This window comes from Podospora pseudocomata (assembly GCF_035222375.1).
Source record: "Podospora pseudocomata strain CBS 415.72m chromosome 2 map unlocalized CBS415.72m_2.2, whole genome shotgun sequence".
Classification (NCBI taxonomy): Eukaryota; Fungi; Ascomycota; class Sordariomycetes; order Sordariales; family Podosporaceae; genus Podospora; species Podospora pseudocomata.
In genome coordinates this window covers 964,512-984,251 of record NW_026946366.1, presented here as the reverse complement: position 1 = coordinate 984,251, position 19,740 = coordinate 964,512, and the positions used below count along the sequence as shown (strand labels likewise).

At 52.6% G+C, this 19,740-nt stretch overlaps 11 protein-coding genes and 1 non-coding gene across 12 annotated transcripts; 7 read left to right on the top strand and 5 right to left on the bottom strand.

Moving 5' to 3' along the window:
• Positions 1-470: 470 nt before the first annotated feature.
• On the top strand, positions 471-719 carry QC762_0039600 (uncharacterized protein; the record flags this gene model as incomplete). Its single annotated transcript, XM_062883333.1, has 2 exons — positions 471-521; positions 588-719. The coding sequence occupies 2 exons, from the start codon at positions 471-473 to the stop codon at positions 717-719; spliced, it is 183 nt and encodes a 60-aa protein (XP_062745804.1).
• Positions 720-748: 29 nt separating this feature from the next.
• Positions 749-1,364, top strand: QC762_0039590 (uncharacterized protein; the record flags this gene model as incomplete). The annotated part of the gene is made up of 2 exons (XM_062883332.1): positions 749-1,036; positions 1,103-1,364. 2 exons carry the CDS (start codon positions 749-751, stop codon positions 1,262-1,264), a joined length of 450 nt encoding a protein of 149 aa, XP_062745803.1. The 3' UTR covers positions 1,265-1,364.
• Positions 1,365-1,753: 389 nt separating this feature from the next.
• On the top strand, positions 1,754-3,479 carry QC762_207605 (uncharacterized protein; the record flags this gene model as incomplete). The annotated part of the gene is made up of 2 exons (XM_062887673.1): positions 1,754-2,042; positions 2,261-3,479. 2 exons carry the CDS (start codon positions 1,754-1,756, stop codon positions 2,431-2,433), a joined length of 462 nt encoding a protein of 153 aa, XP_062745801.1. The 3' UTR covers positions 2,434-3,479.
• On the bottom strand, positions 2,565-3,230 carry QC762_207600 (uncharacterized protein; the record flags this gene model as incomplete). The annotated part of the gene is made up of 1 exon (XM_062887672.1): positions 2,565-3,230. One exon carries the CDS (start codon positions 3,228-3,230, stop codon positions 2,565-2,567), a length of 666 nt encoding a protein of 221 aa, XP_062745802.1.
• A 1,759-nt stretch (positions 3,480-5,238) lies between the features above and the next one.
• QC762_207590 (uncharacterized protein) lies at positions 5,239-5,991 on the top strand (the record flags this gene model as incomplete). The annotated part of the gene is made up of 1 exon (XM_062887671.1): positions 5,239-5,991. The coding sequence occupies one exon, from the start codon at positions 5,239-5,241 to the stop codon at positions 5,989-5,991; it is 753 nt and encodes a 250-aa protein (XP_062745800.1).
• A 758-nt stretch (positions 5,992-6,749) lies between these two features.
• Positions 6,750-8,727, top strand: QC762_207580 (uncharacterized protein). Its single transcript, XM_062887670.1, has 3 exons — positions 6,750-7,118; positions 7,174-7,520; positions 7,580-8,727. Exons 1-3 carry the CDS (start codon positions 6,854-6,856, stop codon positions 8,609-8,611), a joined length of 1,644 nt encoding a protein of 547 aa, XP_062745799.1. The 5' UTR covers positions 6,750-6,853; the 3' UTR covers positions 8,612-8,727.
• An 11-nt stretch (positions 8,728-8,738) lies between these two features.
• Positions 8,739-8,838, bottom strand: QC762_0039540. Its single transcript has one exon. It is a non-coding gene; the product is annotated as a tRNA-Ile (tRNA).
• A 252-nt stretch (positions 8,839-9,090) lies between these two features.
• Positions 9,091-10,158, top strand: QC762_207570 (uncharacterized protein; the record flags this gene model as incomplete). The annotated part of the gene is given in 4 exon segments (XM_062887669.1): positions 9,091-9,179; positions 9,197-9,617; positions 9,787-9,907; positions 10,127-10,158. The coding sequence occupies 4 exon segments, from the start codon at positions 9,091-9,093 to the stop codon at positions 10,156-10,158; spliced, it is 663 nt and encodes a 220-aa protein (XP_062745798.1).
• A 1,507-nt stretch (positions 10,159-11,665) lies between these two features.
• Positions 11,666-12,309, top strand: QC762_207565 (uncharacterized protein; the record flags this gene model as incomplete). The annotated part of the gene is made up of 2 exons (XM_062887668.1): positions 11,666-11,914; positions 11,976-12,309. The coding sequence occupies 2 exons, from the start codon at positions 11,666-11,668 to the stop codon at positions 12,033-12,035; spliced, it is 309 nt and encodes a 102-aa protein (XP_062745797.1). The 3' UTR covers positions 12,036-12,309.
• Positions 12,310-13,143: 834 nt separating this feature from the next.
• On the bottom strand, positions 13,144-13,743 carry QC762_207562 (uncharacterized protein; the record flags this gene model as incomplete). The annotated part of the gene is made up of 1 exon (XM_062887667.1): positions 13,144-13,743. The coding sequence occupies one exon, from the start codon at positions 13,741-13,743 to the stop codon at positions 13,144-13,146; it is 600 nt and encodes a 199-aa protein (XP_062745796.1).
• Positions 13,744-14,614: 871 nt separating this feature from the next.
• Positions 14,615-17,896, bottom strand: QC762_207560 (uncharacterized protein). Its single transcript, XM_062887666.1, has 4 exons — positions 17,522-17,896; positions 17,425-17,462; positions 14,840-17,365; positions 14,615-14,782 (listed from the first exon to the last, which is right to left on the bottom strand). Exons 1-3 carry the CDS (start codon positions 17,706-17,708, stop codon positions 14,936-14,938), a joined length of 2,655 nt encoding a protein of 884 aa, XP_062745795.1. The 5' UTR covers positions 17,709-17,896; the 3' UTR covers positions 14,615-14,782; positions 14,840-14,935.
• Positions 17,897-18,275: 379 nt separating this feature from the next.
• Positions 18,276-19,534, bottom strand: QC762_207555 (uncharacterized protein). Its single transcript, XM_062887665.1, has 3 exons — positions 19,321-19,534; positions 18,830-19,267; positions 18,276-18,770 (listed from the first exon to the last, which is right to left on the bottom strand). Exons 1-3 carry the CDS (start codon positions 19,366-19,368, stop codon positions 18,603-18,605), a joined length of 654 nt encoding a protein of 217 aa, XP_062745794.1. The 5' UTR covers positions 19,369-19,534; the 3' UTR covers positions 18,276-18,602.
• Between the last annotated feature and the right edge of the window lie 206 nt (positions 19,535-19,740).

The window sequence follows — 19,740 nt, the reverse complement described above, 5'->3', positions numbered from 1 at the left end:
GTCTGCGTCAAGTCCCGCCACGGCTGCTGTTTCGTCTGTTGAACCTGAGCTTGAGAGCAAGAAGTCCTTCATGTATCGCATTTTAACGTTTTTTATTACAGTTCGGTTGTTAGTTAGAGCAGCAAGAATGTGTTCACAAAGCAACAAATCCGTCTTTGTGTGGGCGGTCCAACCGTGGCCATAAGCCAGTCGAAACAGGCGGGATATGTGCTCAGCATATATGGGAAGAGGCTCCGGTTGTCAATCGTCTGAAAGGGCAAGAGCAACAGACTCCGTTTGCGCACGCTGATCTCATGACTTGAGTGGGGATTTACGGCCGTGTCCCACATTTCCATCAGCTGCTCTCAACCTCTTCGTGACTTATTAATACATCTCCTGGCCCTCTTAGCCTCCTCCCGAACTCTTTCTCCATCGCCAAGAGGCTTCAAGCACCAAGATCTCATCGCCAAGACTCTGCAAGCGACATCATCATGTGGTCTAGTACCATCTTCGCTGCCACCACCCTGGCCACCTTTCTGAAGGTATGGCCTCCTACTCACGTCAAAGACCGAGAAGAAGAAGCATCAACAGCTTTACCAATGAAACAGGGTGTCTCCAGCGCTCCCTCCCCCTCCACCGACAAAGCCCCGAACGGAATTGCCGGCTACAACATAGTCGACGTTTCCTGGGACCTCCCCGTCAAGCTTGAACGACCCCACCAGACGAGATCGTCACCGTGACCGGCACGATCGAGGAGGCCATTGCCCAAATGGAAGCCGCCTACCCCGGCTGGAACGAGACCTTCCAAGCCGGAATCCCTACCGATCCCATGCCCACTGGTGATGACACGAGCTTCGTCTCCGCCGGCACCGCTGATGAACAGCCCGAGTCCATCAACTGCAAGGTGGACTACGACGGCGCGAGAACGAGCAAGATCTGGGACGGGATTTGTTACTTGAGGCGTTTGAACACTGACCCACCCAAGAACGGGCCGGGGCCGGGGAATTGTGGACGAGTTAACTGTTCGTGGAAGTCGGCTATCTATTGGTGCAACGATGTGAGTTCGCCTTGGCTTTGGGTGGGGGGTGAGTGAAGGAAAGTTGACTGACGATGAGATATATAGAACTTGGAAGAGAAGGAGCTCACGTGGAAACAAATTGGCGATGGCGCGAATTCTGTGCTGTATGGTGGATGCATCACTGGTAGATCGACCTATCAAAGGGTCAAGGGCCAGGCGTTCTTCAAGGACAATTGGAATGTCCTTGTTCGTGGGGATGATTGCTGAGGCGAGAGGGGCGGCCGTCGACGGAGCAAAGTAGGGAGGGAGGCGAGAGTTGGTTCACGTCGTTAGTCTATGACTAATGATACCTAAACTAATTGCAAGGTCAAGACTGCTTATTGGACAAAATGAGTGGTGCTTGGCCGCCTGCAGCCGCCTGATATCCAGGGCTGAGGCGAGAGCTGCAGCGGCTGAATTGTGGTTCTGTTGGGTTCACTCTGTCTCCTTGGTTGCAGTTACACGTTCGGATGTAGTTACTTGCATACCGGCTGAACACCCTACATAATCTGGCATCCTACCTCTTATTGACCCTACCGATTGCAACGTTGCAGGACTCGGGAAAGCTTGATTTGACCTTGGGTATATTATCCTGTACCATCTCTTTACGTACTAACATTGTCTTTATTCTCTCCAACGATTTGTCTCCACTAGCCCTTGGTATCCACTACCCCTGAATTTGCCGTCGCAAAGTCAACAAACGCACCGACCACCTCGATGTTCTCCCTTTTTGGCCTTGCTTTTATTTTTATTGTTGGAACAGGAGTTGGTGCGGTGATAGAAAAGGAGTATGGCTACTGGAACTTAACGATTGTGGGAGGAGCGTCGGCCACTGGGTGGCGGTATCAGGACACGACGTCTGTGTTTTTTGGGAGGGGGGACGAGGAGGGGGTGGGGAGGGGGGAGGTCAGGTGTCATTGGGTTTATAACCCTGAGACGAGAGGGGAGACGATGGAGTGTACTGAGGGGGGATTTGGGTATCAGTGGGGGGATGAGGGTAGGACGGGTGAGTTGATTTCTGCTTTGAAGACAGGTGGATGGGAGATTGGGGGAAGGATGTGTGTTGGGGAGATGGGTAACGGTGAAGAGAAAAGAAGGGCGGGAAAGGGTTAGGTATTTGGGAGAAAAGTATATATGGGAACGTGGAAATGTGGAAATGTAGTAAAGGGGACGGCAAGGGTATAAAAGCGTGGGCATATAAAGCTGACAGAACCTTTCCGACAGATATCACTGTGCAACAGACCCTGGAGAACATCGATGGTGAAGTAGGAAGCATCACACTAGGTGGAACGGCCAACGTGACTTTGAGATATGGAACTTCAGCGAACGGGCGAGGATTCGAGGGCAGGGTCATCGTGCCTGCTAGGAGATGCTGTTGGGGCAGGATGAATGGGTAGTTGAATCTAACACACATGGAGAGAACAGAGAAGTGTCAGCTACTAGCCCGTGACCCCCAGCAACAAGGAGGCAATGTGCTCCTGCTCCACATGCACCTGTCCTGATCCAGACTGGCTGCGATGCTGAACCCTCAAAGCATACCCATCAATCCAACTCCTATCCCCATCAAAGCACCGACGGCAGCAGCTCCAGTCTCTCTAGGTCCACCCGCTGTACTCGTCGTTGCTGCCGGACCAGCCACGCCATTCGACCCATCAGTCGGCCCAAGACCAACTGCAGCAGCCGTGAGGCATGCGTCAACATCGGTAGCCACCATCATAAGCGCGTTCCCAGCAACACCCGTCTCTCCCTCGCCGGAGCAGCTCGTTGCAAAGGCCTTGACCGACTCCTTGTTTGCATCGACCCACGAGCTCACATCCTTTTGCCAGATGGCAAACTCTTGCAGTATACTCGTGGACCTTTGTGGAATGGCACCGGCTATCTTGGTCGGGAAGGCGACGACGCCCGAGCAGACGACTCTCCTGTCAGAGTGAGCGTTTGTTGGTTGGAGTTTGGGATCGCCTGTCACGAAGACGTGGTCATGGTCAAGCGAGTTGGAACTGACGATCTCGGCGATGGCGGCTGGCTGGGTGGGATATGAGGCTTGTAATTCGTTTTGAAAGTACGCCGCGCAACGGTCGCTCGGTGCCAAAGTTGGCAGGCCTGTCAGTCTTGGGGTGGCGGTGGTGTCCTGGGCAACAGCAAAGGTTGACAGGAGTATGAACCACAAGGTGGTGGTGGAATCGGGGGCTCGCATAATGGTGGAGGTTGTCAAGATGGCGATTCTGGACTGTTGAAAGGTGCAAAGTCGAAAGTCGAGAGACAGAGAAAGAAATCCCCGAACGGGCTTGCAGTCCAGCTGCATGTATTTGTCTCCTCCTTGAATTCTTGCGCGGTGATGATCCGGTTAGGACTAGACGCCTTGACCCCTGCATACACTATGACCTAGCCAGGCATTGCCAAGCTCGTAGCGCAACGGGTCAGAATCTTCGATGGCGGGCGGGGAACAAGTTTCATCTAGTTTGGTGTTCAAAGTTGGGGATGTTGACATCGCGATGGGAAGTGCTTGGGAGCTTCTACCGGCAACATCAACACCACAGTTATGCTGCAACCACTGCATCGATGTGCCTCGGGTACCCCCAGCTTGGCTGTAGTATGCCACCTTGTGGCCCTCTTGGCAACTCCCCGACCCCTGTTCAGCCTGCAGCTCGTCTATCGGCGCGGATTTCCCGATTATTCTCAAACCCCGGTCTGCTCGCATCCTTCCAGGAAGCCTGAGGAGCTATGCCCAGGCGGGTATACGAATCGTGCTGGCCTCTTGGTTGCTCGGTTGCTTCTCACTCTCGACAGGAACCAGTGAACAACAGTTTCCCTTATCTGTGTCGGGTGGTTGTCGAGAAGATACTGATTCAGATGAGCAGTGATGGCAAGTATAAAGCCCGCATTGGGGTTACTCGTTGTCGTTCCTTCCTTTTCACTCGCTCAAATCTGTCAGTCGAGTTTCGGTTGGGAAGTTGCAAAGAGCGTCCATGCCGGCGGCTCCTTCCGCCGAACATCTGCAATGCACTTTCTCATCGCGGAATCTGGAGTTGTGCCTTCCACTTTCAAGCTTAAATATGAGGTGAACCTGGAAGGTGCAACTGTTATTACAGGCAGGTGGCGCACCCCCCACTCCTCATACATCTCCAATTACACAAAACGTGCAGATGCACAAAGTCCCGGCAGCATACAGTAGTTCATCAAGACCATACCGTCTTTCTCCACGCCGAGCTGTAACAAGACAATCGCCCAATCATTTACGAAAACACCCATGGGCTTATTTCCACCGCCATAGGTGATTTTGCGATGAAAGTTGTCTCTACACCAAACAAAAAAGGCCGCTGATGGTGACAGCCACATAAGATTGATAAGAGTCTTGGAAGTGATTGAGACTCGATACTAATGGTGGCCATCTGGCTTAACTGTTTCGGGATCAACCTGCCACCGATCGCCCAGGGCTGGTTGTAGGTGATAACTCGCTATCAGCTCTCCATTGTTGTATCTTCCTACCCATGTGGGGTACAAATCCTGCTCTATCTACCCGCCTTGGCTGACATTTCTTTGTTGTCACCCTCCAAGTATGAGAGAAAGACAACTTTGGCTATGACCCTTTGTTGTGAAGGGTGTTCAGACAAAGAAAGAATTCCAAAGTACGTAATGCTGCAGAAAATGTAAACAGGAATACCATCAAAACTATACTAGATAGTTTTCTGTGTGAGGTTTGAACGATCGTTCGGACCAACCGTTTGATATTAATCTTCTTCGGCCATCTTCCTGATGCATGCCGCACATTCATTAAGCACCAGGTTGGCAGGTATTCGCTGAAGCAATATTCCGAGATAGTATCTAGGTCCCAACGGATGTGGTAACTGCCGCCAGTAAATTCCGGTGCGAGAACAAAGGCGGCTCTGTCTGGTAGCACAATGGAATTGTTCTGGCTGTATATACTTAGAAGACAAGGCGAATATCGAATAAACATAAGTAGCTATCAGTTGGACGGCATGATTTAACTCACTTCAACTATATTGTAAATGAATCAGAGATAACAGCAAAGAAGGCTATTAAAGCACGACCGCTCGTCTCTGCCATCATCGTTCATCTTCATCGAACCATTCAGTTCACTTCAACGCAACAGCTACCTTAACTTATTCTTCAGCTAGGTAACGTCTCAACTCAAACTACTACCCAACTAACCTCTTTTTCCAGAAACCCGATTTACCATCGAAATGGCTTCTCAAAGAGCAGAGCTTCAGTACTGGCCTACACTCAAGACTTGGATTCAGGAAAACCGTCTCGGAAACTACCCCGGTGCCACCACAACGCCTGTTGTGCACTGTGTCATCTGCCTCGACAAAGACGAGATCCTCACCCCTGCCACTCCTCCGCAAAACATTGCCAATGCCCACCCGGGAGTAACTCTTTTCTGCGGGCACATGATGTGCAAGGCTTGCTACGGGCGCTGGGAAAAGCATCTAACAGAAGCCGGTAAGGCCGTCACTTGCCCCACCTGCCGACACAAATTGGTGTATACTACGAGCCAGGTTGCTTCCAACGGCTGCACACACCCTGCCTATGCCTGGGACCTCCCAGTGGAGACCTACTCCCCCATCAACATCCCCCCTACCAAAGACGATGAGGGGTCTATCCCCAACTTCTGCCACAACTGTCGGGTCGACAGAATGAACTACATTGCCCGGCATATCACTGAGCTTCGGCAGGAGGGCTATGATGACTTTCAGGTCAGGAATATCTTGCTTCATTCCGCTGGCGGGGCTCTCGAGCTGACCGATTTTGAGCAGCGAGCGGCCTTCCCACCTAATGCTAATGGTACATATTTTGCACCCTGGGTTGCGCCCCCCCGCAATAATGAGCAGAATTATCTCCTCGACCAGCTTCGTCAGCAGCTCGTTAGGGAGGGGCACTCATGGCGTGGTCGTGTCCCGCAACCTCCTCCTGTTGGTTTCTTCGGGCTACAGTAGACACTGACAAGGTAGGTTTTAGTTGCCAAAAATACCACTCCTGGAGATAATGAAGAGCTGGCCTCTAACAATAGAATGTGAGCCTGAATCTGATCAATGATCTTAATCGTATTTTCTTAACAAGTTATTGAACTTGTCCCAAAATCTTGAACTTTTGATCTGTGATTATTCGCGAAACTTCCATAGTCTGTTGTATGCCTGGGGTTGTTTATTACCTACCTCTCACTCGCCCCTGAACCCCTGAATTCAGGTCGCATTTCCCTTCAATAACCCCTGCTAAACCGCCAATCGATCGACCGTTGGGCGCATATGCTTGGGCCTTATTGATAGGGACGATTGTTCGCAGCACACCGTGATTAGACGCTGCTATCGTCACGATCTCCGGGTCGTTTGAAGGCCGCTCCTCAAGAGTCGAATGGAAAGCTTATTGATTGTTTGTTTATGAGATCAGCAAAAATCAGCAACACGCAGCAAACGAGTCTCTCCATTTTTTGTTGAGCCGTCCACCGGGGGTGGCCTGGCGGTGGCCTCCGCAAACAACGAACATCCCCACTCCTGACTCAGCTGGGAATACCCTCACTTTTCCGAATTCGGCATACTCCACCCTTCAGCTCTTTTGCTCCTGCACTGCCCGACTTCCCCAGCTGCAACGTCAGCGTGCTTCCAAGCCCAACATTCCTACCTGAAACCATGAGCCAAGATGACCGGATCTTGGCCCTTGTGCTTGTTTTGGCCTCAATGATTTGTTGAAATCAGTCCAAACAGAAAAAACCACTCGTCACCGTATGCATGGCAAGAGTTTGACGTCACTCGTATCACCCCACCGCCAAGCGATTGCTATCGAAAGTCCACAACTGATCGGATGCCAAGGCAGCGGGCCCTAGGACCCCGCAGCCCCTCCTCCTGCTCCCTCTTCGCGTTGCTGTGCACAGCCAGACCCGGTTTGGGTATATATGATACGTTTGCCCAACTCGTTGCTGTCTATCTGCCATATTTTAACTTCTTCAAAGTTGACTCTGCTAGTTGCGGCCTATTCCCTAGTTACGGTCCCCTAGTCTCACACACATCACACACCATGGCGTCCCTAGTAGAGACTCTCACTGCCTCTGGCGGTCCCGAGTCAGCGGGTATGTCATGTTCCAACCACAAAAAAGACTCGGGATTCAACTGACAAACATACAGGTTTCCTGAACGACCTCGTTGGTCACCTATGGCCCAATATCTGTGTTGCCGGTGGCGCCATGATCAAGCAGATTGCTGAGCCCATGTTCGCGCAGATGCTTCCTGCTCCCCTGAACACACTTCACTTCGCCAAGATTGACTTGGGCGTTCAGCCCATGACCTTCTCCAACGTGGATGTGCACAAGGTTGACAACGGTGGTATCAAGCTGGACTTGGATGTCAACTGGGATGGCAGCTGCGATATCGAGATGGACGGAAAGATGATCCCTAAGGTGGGCGTCGAGCACGTCAAGCTGAGTGGCAGACTATCTATCCTGCTCTGCCCAATCACCAATGTGATCCCTCTTGTAAGTTGACCGAGGTTCTTTGGAGCGAGTCTAGGCATGCCTTACTAACAGACTCGCAGATTGGCGCCGCCCAAGTCTCCTTCATCAACCCCCCTTACCTCAAGTTTAACTACACAGATGGCGCCAACATTGCCAATCTTGGCTTCATCGACTCTTGCGTCCGCAAGGTCGTCCAGTCCATCATTGCCGGCATGGCCGTCCTTCCTAACCGCTTCCTCGTGAAGCTTGACCCATTCAACGATTACTTCAAGACCTACCAGCTCCCAGTCGGTGTCGTCCGTCTCACCATCGAGTCAGGAAGCAACTTTGGTGAGGAGCTCAAGTCCAAGAACATTTTCAAGAAGCTCGTCCACGATGTCCCAGACTGCTACGTCACCACCTCCCTCTCAGGCGAGACTCCCGGCTGGAAGACAGCCACGGTCAAGGACAACCACCACCCCGAGTGGAACGAGACCAGAGACTTTATCGTCTCTGATCACGATCAGTTGCTGGCTTTGGATGTCAAGGACTCAGACACCGCTTCCGACGATGACATTGGCCTCGCCACCATCACCGTCAAGAATCTCCTCCTGGCTCATGGTCAGAAGCAGGATCTTACCCTCATGCACAAGGGCGAGGAGACCGCGGGCAAGCTTACTGTCAGCGGCAAATACTACCAATTCATCCCCGATGCCACCAGCATCATCGGCGAGGAGAACCCCGCAGAGATCAAGGGCTTGCTCGCCGTCCTTGTTGCTGCTGTCAAGAACCTCAAGGGTGCTCGCGAGCAGCTCAAGCCCAGCGTCGCCATCACCTGGGGCGCGCACAAGTTCCAGACCGTCGTCAAGTGTGATGTTCCGGGCGGTGCTGAGGATATCCAGAACCCTCACTTTGACAACACTTTCCGCATTCCTCTCTCTGGCAGCATCGAAGGTGCTGCTCCTGTAAGAATTGCCCTGATGGATGGCAAGAACGAGATTGGCGCTGTTGAGGTGCCTCTTGAGGAGGTCCTTGCGTCGGAGAACTTGGCTTTGCTCAAGGAGTTTGATGTTGGTAACGGCCAGATTGTCAAGGCTGGTGTTGTGATCAGGGGTACCAAGCTTGTTGAGTAAGGGAAGGATAAAATGAGGGATGGGTAACAAAACCATAGCATTAGCGTTCATTATCAGAATTATGAGAAATAATTAATGACTCGATAGAGAGTAAAAAATAAAATAAAAATGAAAAAGAAAAAGAATGTGCCCAATAACAGGATTGAACTGTTGACCTTCGCATGACTTGATATGACTCAAACAGAGTAATATTAGTACGACGCTCTAACCAGCTGAGCTAATCGGGCTTCTGATTGGATGTAGGTAGTATCGTGGCTACCATTCAAGAAGGAGATGGATGGGCGACTCCAAGACAGAGTTGATCAGTAGAGGGATGTATGCGATGAATGGCATGCAAAATGCAAGAGAAACCAGAATGTAAAGAGCCAGGTCCTAATTAGGAAGAGGGTTTTCGACCTGAGAGGTAGGAGGGATGATGAGTGAGACTGTGAGAGAAGTGGGATGTCGAAAGTACTCACTTCAACCAAGCAGCGAAATCAATGACGTCACAAAAGGACACCACCCACCACAGGCCCCCTATCCCACAAGCCACGCGACTTCGATCTCTCCAGCCATCAACAACCATCCATTTCTTTTCTTTCCCAGGAATTGGCAACTCATCAATGCGCACACCTGCATCCTCTCCCTCCTTCGAATCAAGTCCACACTAGTCACCACTACCACCACCACCACCACCAAGATCACCACTCACCACCCCATCAATTTCTACCCTCAAGCACGCACAATGTCCTCCTCTCACTCCAAGACCCAACTCAAAGGAGGCTGCACCTGCAAAACCGTCCAGTACACCCTCACCCTCAACTCGGTGGAAGATGCTCGGACAACACTCTGTCACTGCAAGTCCTGCAAGCGAGCCTTTGGGACAAATTACGGACTCACAGCCAAGGTTGCCTTGGATGCTTTCTCGTACAATGACGGGACAGAGACGCTCAAGAAGTACACGCAGCAGAACGGGGTGACGAGGGAGTTTTGCGGGGAGTGTGGGGTTTTCATTTGCGAGTATGGTGTAAGTACCTTCTCGCCCTCTTGATTGCATCCCGTATTTGGGGGAGTGATGGGACAGCCAACTTGACTGTCAGGACTTCGAGATGGTTTTTTGGATCTCGATGTTTTGAGGGAGATATGATACTGAAGGATGGCTTTACGTACACAATGGACTAATCGAGAAATGGCAGAAAGAAGCAGCCGACAAGTTTCGGTATGTCATGTGGGGGTCTCTTGATGAGCCAGAAAATATCCCGCCAAAGGGGGAGTTCTTTTGCAAGGAGAGGGCTTCTTGGATGCCTGAGATCAATGGTAGGTGTGCTTTTTTTTCTTGCGAGGGAAATTTCGTCCGAGTGAGGTTGGGAAATTGTCACGAAGGATTCGATAGTGTGGAGGATTGTTGGTGGGAGAAGGTCTTGGGGTTTGTCAGGAAGGGAAATCTGAATGTTGGGTGCTTGGACCTTTGATTCCTGTTTGATGCTCATCAAGGATCCAGCTTTTGCTCAGGTTGCTGATTTGGTTCTTTTGCAGGTGTCTTTCACAAACGCGAGATCAAGGAGTAATCGGTCGATTTCGGTCTGGACCTCTGCACTCGACGTCCATTGCCGCCAGCTCAATGATATTCCAGTGTCAGTTGCTGCTGCTGTTGCACACTGTTTGAGGCGGCAAGCGGAGGTCTCGGAAAGAAGGGTCTCGGATTGTCCACATGAGGAGCATGCGGGGGTGTTTCTTTTGGGTATTATCTCTAAAAGTGTACGCAAACAGATGAAGACTCTCGGCTTGCAGATAGGATGCTAATGAGGGTGTAGAATCCTCACTTCCTGGCTTTGTTGGCTGTCGAAGGGTTCAGACTTGTTCACCTCCAAGCCCGAAATAACCGAGTTCATACACCAACTTCCTCTTGGTATGAAAGCCACATGAACCAAGAACAAGAATAGGGATCGCGCCAAGAATGTAATGTCGTCCAATGTTTTATCGAACTCGATGGAACTTTTGTAGGGCCTGGCGGACCTGGGACTGGCAAGCGCTGAGCCGGAAGCTGGTTGGTGGTGAGTGACGGGATCTCGACCATTGATTTTGGCCGGCCTCACTTCCAGAAAAGAAGCAGCCTTCTGCAACACACCGCCGCTGCATGGATGAGGGCCCTCAACGTGCTTGCTTGTTCGTTGGTGCGGCGGCAAATTGCCGTGCTTCCGGCTTTTATCGTCGAATTCTGTCATATTTTGCTGACGAGGCCTAAAGCGGTTGTGTGGTGTATCTATTGGTGTAACTCGTATCCGATGGGCCATGATGGCGGCTGATCCCGACGGATTACCACCCCCCATGGGCCACGCTGCCGGCCGACTTCCTTCATCTGTTCGTGCCGAAGCGAGCCATTCTGTGCAAGCTGCCGCCGACCACAGCCGAGGTGTCATTGTTTTCTTTTGCCCTGTCAGGCACCCCCCTATTCACGAGGTGGTTGCTCACCGAGTGTCTTGTTCCCTGCTATGCTGTGTATCACTACCAGCTAGGAACAGTATATGCGTGAAGATGGATGGCCTTGACTAATCTGTAGGATTTTCTCAGAATTCTGTTGGGAGTCAAGTTCAGGAAGTTGTCCTTGAAAAAGATGCATTCTGCAGGAGGGTTTGCTTTCGTCTACCACACAGTGTTGTCGACTTGCCGCTGTCGATACTCCAGTTGAGCACCGCCTTGTGACTATGCAGGCCTCGGAAACGAAGGCACCTCATGATGCGAGGTGGGGTTCAGAACCCCCTTGAGATGTGCGTTCCGACATCAACTCCAAAGGATAGTGGTGGTCGAAGAGAGCTGAACCAATAACCGAAGTCACGTTGCGCTCTGCTCCGTATCCGACTTCACCTCCATGGGAGGACAGGATCCGATGAGGGAGACCGATGATGGGAGACCGGAAAATACTATAAAGGAGCGCACGCCATCCCCAACAACATCTCAACTCTTTTCTCTCCATCAGCACTCAAGCCTTCAAGTATCTTTACCACCTTTCCAACAACATCATTACCACCAGTACCTACATCCTCTCAATATCTATTACCACCTGCCACCATCAAAATGCAGTTCTCCAAGATCTTCCTTCCCCTCGCCGTCGCCACCACCGGCCTTGCTGCCCCCGCCCAGGTGGACACTGCCCCCGTCCTTGTCGACCGCCAGGTCACCCTTCCTCCAGTGGACGTCAACACCTGCATCAACAGCCTCGTCGGCATCCCTCTCTCCCAGGCTCTTTGCCTGCTTGGTGCCATTCCAACTTTGAATCTCAGCAATATCGCAGCCTGCCTTGGCGGTGTCACCAATATCGCTCCTGTACGTGAAGCCCTTTCTTGGTTGGACGATATCTAGCTCTTTCGTCTCTAACATTCAACAGCTTTGCGGCTGTGTCGAATCACTCCCTGCTCTGGGACCCGTTTTGGGCAGCTTTTGCTAAATGCTCCTCAAACCAACGGGGCAAGGCTCCGAGCACTGAAGCGCACAAGCCACTGGGAGGACTGTGAATAAGGAGAATTGCGAATAGGGGATTTATGGGTTGATGATCACATCTTGAGATGAGCCTGGGACCGCTGGTTGGGATGGATGGATGGATATAAGATATGACAGATTTACCGACACTCCTTCATGAACTCTTCTTTGTTTAATTTTGTCAGGATGATCATCACTAGCCACTCATCACATATCATTATCACATGTGGTGATTTTTGAAACAAACTTTGTCCCCATTGATATAGTGTGACGATGAACTAAATCGACAATGCAAAGAAAACCAGGGGTATCGCAAGAAACGTGAGGAAGACTCCGAAACTGCCAAATAACCCTGTCAAACCACTTGATGTGTTGTATTGCTGAAGCCGAGCGGGTATATAAGTCTAAGCACCACTGCACCAAACCCAACTTCATCAACGCCAACCCAAACCATCTCATCCAACCTCCACCCCTAGACCAACTTGTACCATCCAACAATGAAGCCTTTCCAACAACCAAACCCCATAATCCGCAAGCCACACCCTAACCGTCCACGAAATCTCACACTAGCCTTGCCCTTTGGCAAAAACCTTTCCTCCACATCCTCCTTCCAGTCCCGCCCACAACTCAACGTCGAGCCTCAGGCTCAACCGGCGCGCAAACCGGCGCCACTAACAGCCTCAAACACAGAAACGTTCACTAGCTGGAACTTACACTACAACCGTGAGACTCCAAGCTTCCAAGGTTTCTCCTGGCCCTCGAGTGGTGATACAACCGAATCCCGCTCGCTGTCGACAGATCTCTTCTCTCCTCGCACTATCCCCCTGGACACCTCACTCGGGCGTGCCATTCAGTAAATACGCCGCGAGCTGTCTGCACATCCACTCATCCCACTCTACCGTCTCCTTACCCGGTTCTCTGTCAGGCGGGGTGGCAGGGGGGCGAGCATACTGGTGGTATCCCTGCCGGTCAGCAACAACCTGCTGAGGCATGGGAGAGGGGGTGATCACACACCGACACTGCCGCTGCAGCTGGTAATTACCATTCCCCTCCGCCATTGGCGTCCCTCTGCCCTCCTAAGACAAAGACCCATCCCGACTAGCAGGCGGTGTCTGCTCCTCCCCCATCGCCTCCACCTCCTTTTCCTCTTCCCTCCTCGCCATCCGCCACCTCCCGGCCCTCTCCGACCTCCCCCTCTGCTCCTCCTTGATCTCCTCCTCCGTGACAAAACTCTCCTCCTTCTGCCTTTTATACCTCTCCAGAATCGCCCCAAAGCTGTAATCTGGCATGTCATACTCTGGGTCGTAAGTCGAGGGGACAAACCCTTCTAGTGTTTTCTGACAGGGGGGTTCACCCATGATGTTGCGCCTTGCGCTTTCGGCTTTTATCTCTTCTTCCATGATGTAGGAATCTTGGGTTTGGCGGTAGAATTTGAGGAGGAGGGAATCCCAGGTATGTTCGGGTAGATCGTACCTGAGGTCGGAGATGGGGTGTTTGTAACCCTGGGGGATGACGCCTGTGGCGGGGGCGCCTGAGAGGCGGGAGGTTATTGTGGCTGAATGTTGTTCTGGGGTGAGGTGGGAGAGGAGGGGGGTTGGGCGGCGGGGGGTGGGAGGGAGGGGTGGGTTGGTGGACTTAGTCGGCTTGGTGACGCGGTTGGGGTTGGGTTTGGGCATTGTTGCGGTGGTGGAACAACACAGTATACCGGGATAGAATATGTAGTGATGAATTGATTGTTGTTCTTCGAACGAATGTTGTCTTGGCACTTGATGTTGTCGGTTGACGAACGTCACAGATGTGCTGCCTAGGTTGGTGATGGGATGGACGCTGCTTCCGACGAAGAAAAAAAAGGAAGGAACCTCGCTTTTTTTTTTTCATACGAGACATTTTTTTCTGGTGGCTGATGTAAAGTTTTCAGTGGCATGAATGAAGAGAAGCCTTCCGACTCTACGGTTTCCAGACTTTGGATTGCTTAGATCCAGAAGCGCTGCCCGCCATGGCGCCTGTGGAAGAAATGGCCAAGATTGAATCAACAGGTCTCCACAGGTGAAAAGCCTCGGCCATTTTCACCTATTGCATTGGCTTTGACCTTGATATGTGGCCTGTTATGTGCCCCTGCGTGACAGAATAGATGGAAAGAAGCTGGTGGTACCCTAACCCGTCTGTGAAGGGATTTTGGAAGTGAGAGTCACTGCAAGCTAAATGGACCGACCGAAAAGCCGGAGAAGGATCTTTCATGATAGGCAGTGAGAAGACGTCCTAGGGTAGTCAACCTCCTAGGGTAGTCAAGAAAGCTTCATGAACATCCCCTCTGCCCCCATCCCAACATACCAAATCACGCACCCCAAGATCAAAGCCGTGATACGGTCCAAAGTCCATAGACCTACACATGACACGCCAAACACCCAAGGACCATTTACCTCCGTGGCCTCCGGCGACAGAAATTGGATAGAGGCATCGAGACAAATGCGTGACCTGGGAACTCGCCGCCGCCGCCTATAAGATGGCCAGCCAGAGGAGAATGAACCTCATTCACAGGGGTGACAGTCACTTGAACCAAGAAACTTTGTATTCAAAAGAGTCTACCCAGCAGGGTTGCCTCGGACTGTTTACCCTCATCCAATACCTGACCTGATTTTGCCCTACCAAACCATGGCGTCATACACATCGCCTTCCCATACCAGTTGATGATACATGCATGTTCCATATCCAATGCTTGTGCATCCACTTGTTAGTGACAATATTCCACATGTTTAACCGAGGGCGACATACCGTCATCTCAAATCAAGTCGACATCATAAAGGGGTATACGCACTTCCTCCCCAGAGATTCCAGCCCTTACCCAAGACACATCTTCTCCAATCCTCTTCACGGACCAGAGGCCCCAACAGAAGCCAGCATCTCCTTACAAATCTTCAACCGATCATGCGCCTCATGCAACAACTCCGAGTACGCCTCCGCAAAAATCGAATGCAGCGCCTCCAACAAATCCGACAAGCCATCCACCAACATCCCCGCCGTAGCCTCCGTCAACTCGTTCATATTCGCAACATTCGACAAATAAGCCGACACTCTCCGATAATTAACCGGCAACACCTTCGGCGGCCGAAACGGCGAAGTAGGATGGCTGCTCATGTCGTGGACCGAGTCATGCTTGCTGATAGCACGCACAAACGACCAGATACACAGGGCAGCGTAGTACATGACCCATGGCCGGTGAGGGTCGGGCTCGCTGCGGCAGGAATAAGACTGGACCTCGATGGGGGGCAGGTGAACACCCCCGAGACCGATGCGGTCACGGTCGCTGCTGCTGATGCTCCCGCTGCTTCTCCGTGGGTCGACCAGCACACGGTGAAGAAGCTTGAAGGAATGAAGCACGGCGTGGCGGGTGGTAGGCAACGTTGCCCAGTGCTTCATGCGAGCAACAACGTTGGTGTAGTCCCGAACCGAAACCTTCCTACCCAAAAGACGCCTGGCTCCAGCATACACCTGACAGTCGACAATATCGACGTGCAAGCTCAGCTGAGCAAGATGGTATAGGACAGCGGCGCTGTGGATGGGGCCGTTGGCACCAGAGGGCTGGGAAACAGGAGTCGCAACTCCAGGACTCCCCGTCGTGCCCTGCGCCACGTCGAAACTGTACTTCCAGTCGTCGTATGCCTTGAGAAGAATCTTCTTCCATCCGTCCTGGGTCTCGCTCGGTGGGTTGGTGAAGTCCAGCCATTTGAGGTGTGTTTCCCTGTGGCTGAGATGCCAACCAACACTGAGAAGACCACACATGATGATCATCCGGCCGAACGAATGAGTCTTGACCTCCTTGCCATGAAGGGCACGCTTCAGGCCGTCCAGAAACGAAATGGTCTTTACACCATACATCCGGAGATTCTGATCGAGCTGCCGTACAGTATCCGGGTTCGAGGCGGTCCAGAGGTTATCGTCACAGGGGAGTGGCAGCCGTATCTCATGCGGAGCCATCTGTGCAGCGTGGCCAAACATTGCTGCATGTATGATGTCCATCATGAAGGCCGCAAATACCACCCGGTGCATCGCTTCCGTTTCCGCCCATCGACACCACCACGTATGGGAGTCGAGGCTCACCCCGTGTGGATGATCGGCTGAGGTCACTTCCGGCGGGGACTCGCTTCCTGAACGCCCAATCAAGGGGCTTCCTCGACGGAGGAGTGTCAGTGCCACCGAATGGTAAATATGCGCCCGTTCGTGGAGCTTCCGAGAAGAATACATCTTCTCGTAAAACTCCAGCAACAGCAAGGCCTGGGCGACCCAGAGCGCCACGGGTGGGGAGGCTTCCTCCGCCGTTACAATCTCCCATCTCACGCCGGTGATCATGACATCGGCAAAGCCACCATAATCTGGCAGGTTTCCATTTGTGTCCCGTCCACGCAGAGAAATAGCACCGAGCGATATCATGACCATGAGGAGGAATATTGAACAGCGGTTGCTCAAGAAGGTGGGCTGATGTACGATGGGTAATCGAGGAGATACATGATCCCAGTATTCCTGCAGACAATCGCGCATCATCTCCACACTCAGTGCAGGCATGTCACCGCTGCTGTTCTGCTGCGCCAGACTGGCAATCAGAGGCTCCGCCTTGGGCTGCTTCTGCCGGAAAGAATGGAACCAGCGCAGTACTTCCTGTCTTCGGAACTCGGACAAAAGCTCGTCGTTCTCGAAGCGGGGAGGGGTTTCGAGCTGTGACCGGCCACCACTGGTCAGTGACTCGTAGTCGTAGTGAATGTTGTTGTTCAGAGTTGACTCGAGCCCACCATCCATGAATGGGAGGTGAGACACACTGAAGTCGCCATAAGGGGCGTGTGGATCGAACAGCCAGACAGCAAAATTCTCGTGGGAAATATCGTCGTGGGGAAACTCGACGTCGACGCCGCGGTACGACACGGGGTTCTGCGGCTGTGGCGGCCTCTCCTCACGAGGGTAATACCCTGGCTTAGGCCTGATTATGTTACACTCCATCTCGGGCATTTGGGGGTGCCAACCAGGCTGATGGGTAGATAGTCTCGGCGGGGGAGGATTTGGAAGTGTAGGAGGCTGGCGCGGTCTCGGCTCGGGGGCCAGCAAGATGGCGGCATCGTGAGGGGCATTCGGAACCGACGGTCGACTTTCGGCGCCAGGAGTAGGTGACAGAACGGCGCTTCCAGATGCGGCGGATGACTCGTCCTTGACGGCACTGAAGCTGGGCATTCGGTTTCGGGGTACGTATGACGACGAATGCCTCTTCCTGTGCCTGGCGAGAAGGTCGGCTCGTACAAACTTTTGTTCGCACTGTTGTTCCACAGCATCGTCAGTGTCCTGTGTGTCTTGCATCAATGGGTCAAACGTACACCCGGTACATCGCAACGAAAGATCTCCTTGGGCTGATCTGAGGTCTTGGTCAGCTACAGGTGATGGCGCACACGCGCAGGAAACAGCAGATCGCACGGTTCAACTGGTGACGCTGGAGATGCTCGGCTCTCGAGTAGAGCTTGTCACAGCCCGGGTAGGGGCAGCTGAAGCGACGGGGCGCTCCCTTGCGGCTCGCGCGTTTGTATGTGGCCGTGGGAGTGCCGGCGCCATTTTCGATGCCATTTTGAGGCTGCTGCGGGGGAGAAGGTTGTTGGGTCGCCATCGTTGTCGTCTAGCTAGTACTGGAGACGGGGGCTCATTCTTGGGGTCGTGAAATTCGTGGACAAGGCCGCAGCGCGCGCCTCTCTCTATCTGCAGCGAAAGAAGGACATCTGAACGAGCTTTGCAAGAAAACTGAATGGCAGGCTCGAATGTTTCGAGAGAACGATAAAGCATCGAATTCCATCAACACAACAGGGGCCGATCCGGGCAGCTCCCAGCTCTGGGCCTGGGCGCCTCTGCGGCGCGGGGCAGTTTACCCCAGACTTTGGCGCACCCCCACGCCCAATCTCCACCGGCCCCCGTTCGAATTACCCCCCTCCACGTGGAGGTACAAGTGGTACTATTACTTTTACATTTGACGACAATATCTGTAGCCGAGGGGTCTCTGTTTCTTTTTTTCTCTTTTCGTTGAATTTGACAGCGAAAACTTCCCTTGACAGAGTCTTTTTTTCAGGAGTCATCTTGGGCGCTAATGGCGTGCAACCCCTTAGGTATCCAATGCCGCATAGGTGGTGGACCACGGGCGGGAGCTTGGGCACCCAATGCACTGAGGTGGGCAGCTTGGGCGACAGCTCGACGTGGGGGTTTGAGGGGGGTCCCCCCCACAGAAAGCCAAGCAGCATTTCACAAAAAAAGGCTCTGACGAGAAAACTTTGACGAAGATCTCCCGGCCCAAGATAAGCGATGCCAAACTCTTTGTCTAGTGAATCTAGCTCAGCCCTGGAGCTCCGCGGAGCTAGTTTCAGACCAATACATTTCTTCCCCTGGAACAGTGGGTCCTTAGAGTTGAGTTAGAGGTTCACACAGAACAATTGGAATTGCTGTGAAGATGGCAATGGTCGAAATATCTCGGTGTCCTCCATTGCCAGATAGCCGCGAATAACATCATCTGCATTTAGCAGTTTTCCCAGTCCTCCTTGACAGTGACACTGAACTTCTCCTTGAATGTCACCGTGCCCTTGGCATGGTAAACTCCCTTGTCATCTTGCTTCTCGCAGTTCCTACAAACGTCATATGCTCCATCAGCAATGGCGTTCCACTCGACCTCCTTGTCGACGATATCCTGGTCTACAGTTAGCAAACAGACATCAAAGCTTACAGCACAGGGTGACCAAAACGTACCTCATTGCACCAGTAGATGGCAGTGTGATAGGAGCAGCTGACACGTCCACACTTGCCCGGATTGTTGCTCGCTTTGCCCGACAAGCCACGCAAGTACGAGACCCCCTGGCCAATACGATACTCGCTCTGCGCCTCCCCGGGAATATTGCAGTCAGTAGACACCACGTTGCCCAACTCCGGGTCGTCGTCCGCCCTAAGGCCGAAGCGCGAGGGCAGCTGGACGGCGGGCAGTTGAGCCACAAAAGATTGGTTCCAACCAGGGAAGTGGGCTTCCATCCTGGCGACTGCCTCTTCGATGGTACCGGTGACAGCGACCTTCTTGCCATTGGGGTCGTTGATGTTGATGGGGAGGTTCCACTGGACCGGAACAATCTCGCGGCCCTCCAAGCCAATGGAGACAGTGGCCTGGTCAAGGGAAGCGGGGGCGCTGTGAACAGCCTGTGGCACGAGTTAGCGACTTGTTCCGGAAGACTAGCTGACGATGTTCATACGCCAAAGAAAGCCAGAAAGCCGGCGAGGCGGGTGATGGTGGGCACCATATTGATAGACTTGTTGGTCCTTGGTTGAGTTGTTGGTGTTGGTTCTGATCGAGTTGGTGAAGAGAGAGAGAACCTTTTAGGCAACAAAAGAGAGAGCAGCAGTTTGCTCAAAAGAGACGCTCAATATATACTTGCTCAGGAACAATAGCACGGCTCCGTCAGAGATCAATCGCTCCTGCCCAAGGTACCGCCCGTAACTGAGAGACCCGCAGTGAATTTCGGCAGCAAGTGACTCGTAAGCGTCCTGCTTTGTTGAAAAACCAGGCTCCAGGATTGTCTTCGGCTTCCCTCCGTACAATCCACCGCCTTCCAGAGTATGCCGCCCTGCTACCTGTTATGATAGAGCGTAAAACCGTCCTTATCCGCTATTTG

Excerpts from the sequence above, each read along its gene's own strand:
- QC762_207580 (XM_062887670.1), top strand. The coding sequence starts at position 6,854 with ATGCCAAGGCAGCGGGCCCTAGGACCCCGCAGCCCCTCCTCCTGCTCC. Across the intron at positions 7,119-7,173 it reads TGGCGGTCCCGAGTCAGCGG|GTTTCCTGAACGACCTCGTT; the intron begins GTATGTCATGTT and ends ACAAACATACAG. Across the intron at positions 7,521-7,579 it reads TCACCAATGTGATCCCTCTT|ATTGGCGCCGCCCAAGTCTC; the intron begins GTAAGTTGACCG and ends ACAGACTCGCAG.
- QC762_207560 (XM_062887666.1), bottom strand. The coding sequence starts at position 17,708 with ATGGCGACCCAACAACCTTCTCCCCCGCAGCAGCCTCAAAATGGCATC. Across the intron at positions 17,463-17,521 it reads CCAGCGTCACCAGTTGAACC|ATCAGCCCAAGGAGATCTTT; the intron begins GTGCGATCTGCT and ends CCAAGACCTCAG. Across the intron at positions 17,366-17,424 it reads TTCGTTGCGATGTACCGGGT|TGCGAACAAAAGTTTGTACG; the intron begins GTACGTTTGACC and ends GTGGAACAACAG.
- QC762_207555 (XM_062887665.1), bottom strand. The coding sequence starts at position 19,368 with ATGGTGCCCACCATCACCCGCCTCGCCGGCTTTCTGGCTTTCTTTGGC. Across the intron at positions 19,268-19,320 it reads GCTTTCTGGCTTTCTTTGGC|GCTGTTCACAGCGCCCCCGC; the intron begins GTATGAACATCG and ends CTCGTGCCACAG. Across the intron at positions 18,771-18,829 it reads CCATCTACTGGTGCAATGAG|GATATCGTCGACAAGGAGGT; the intron begins GTACGTTTTGGT and ends ACTGTAGACCAG.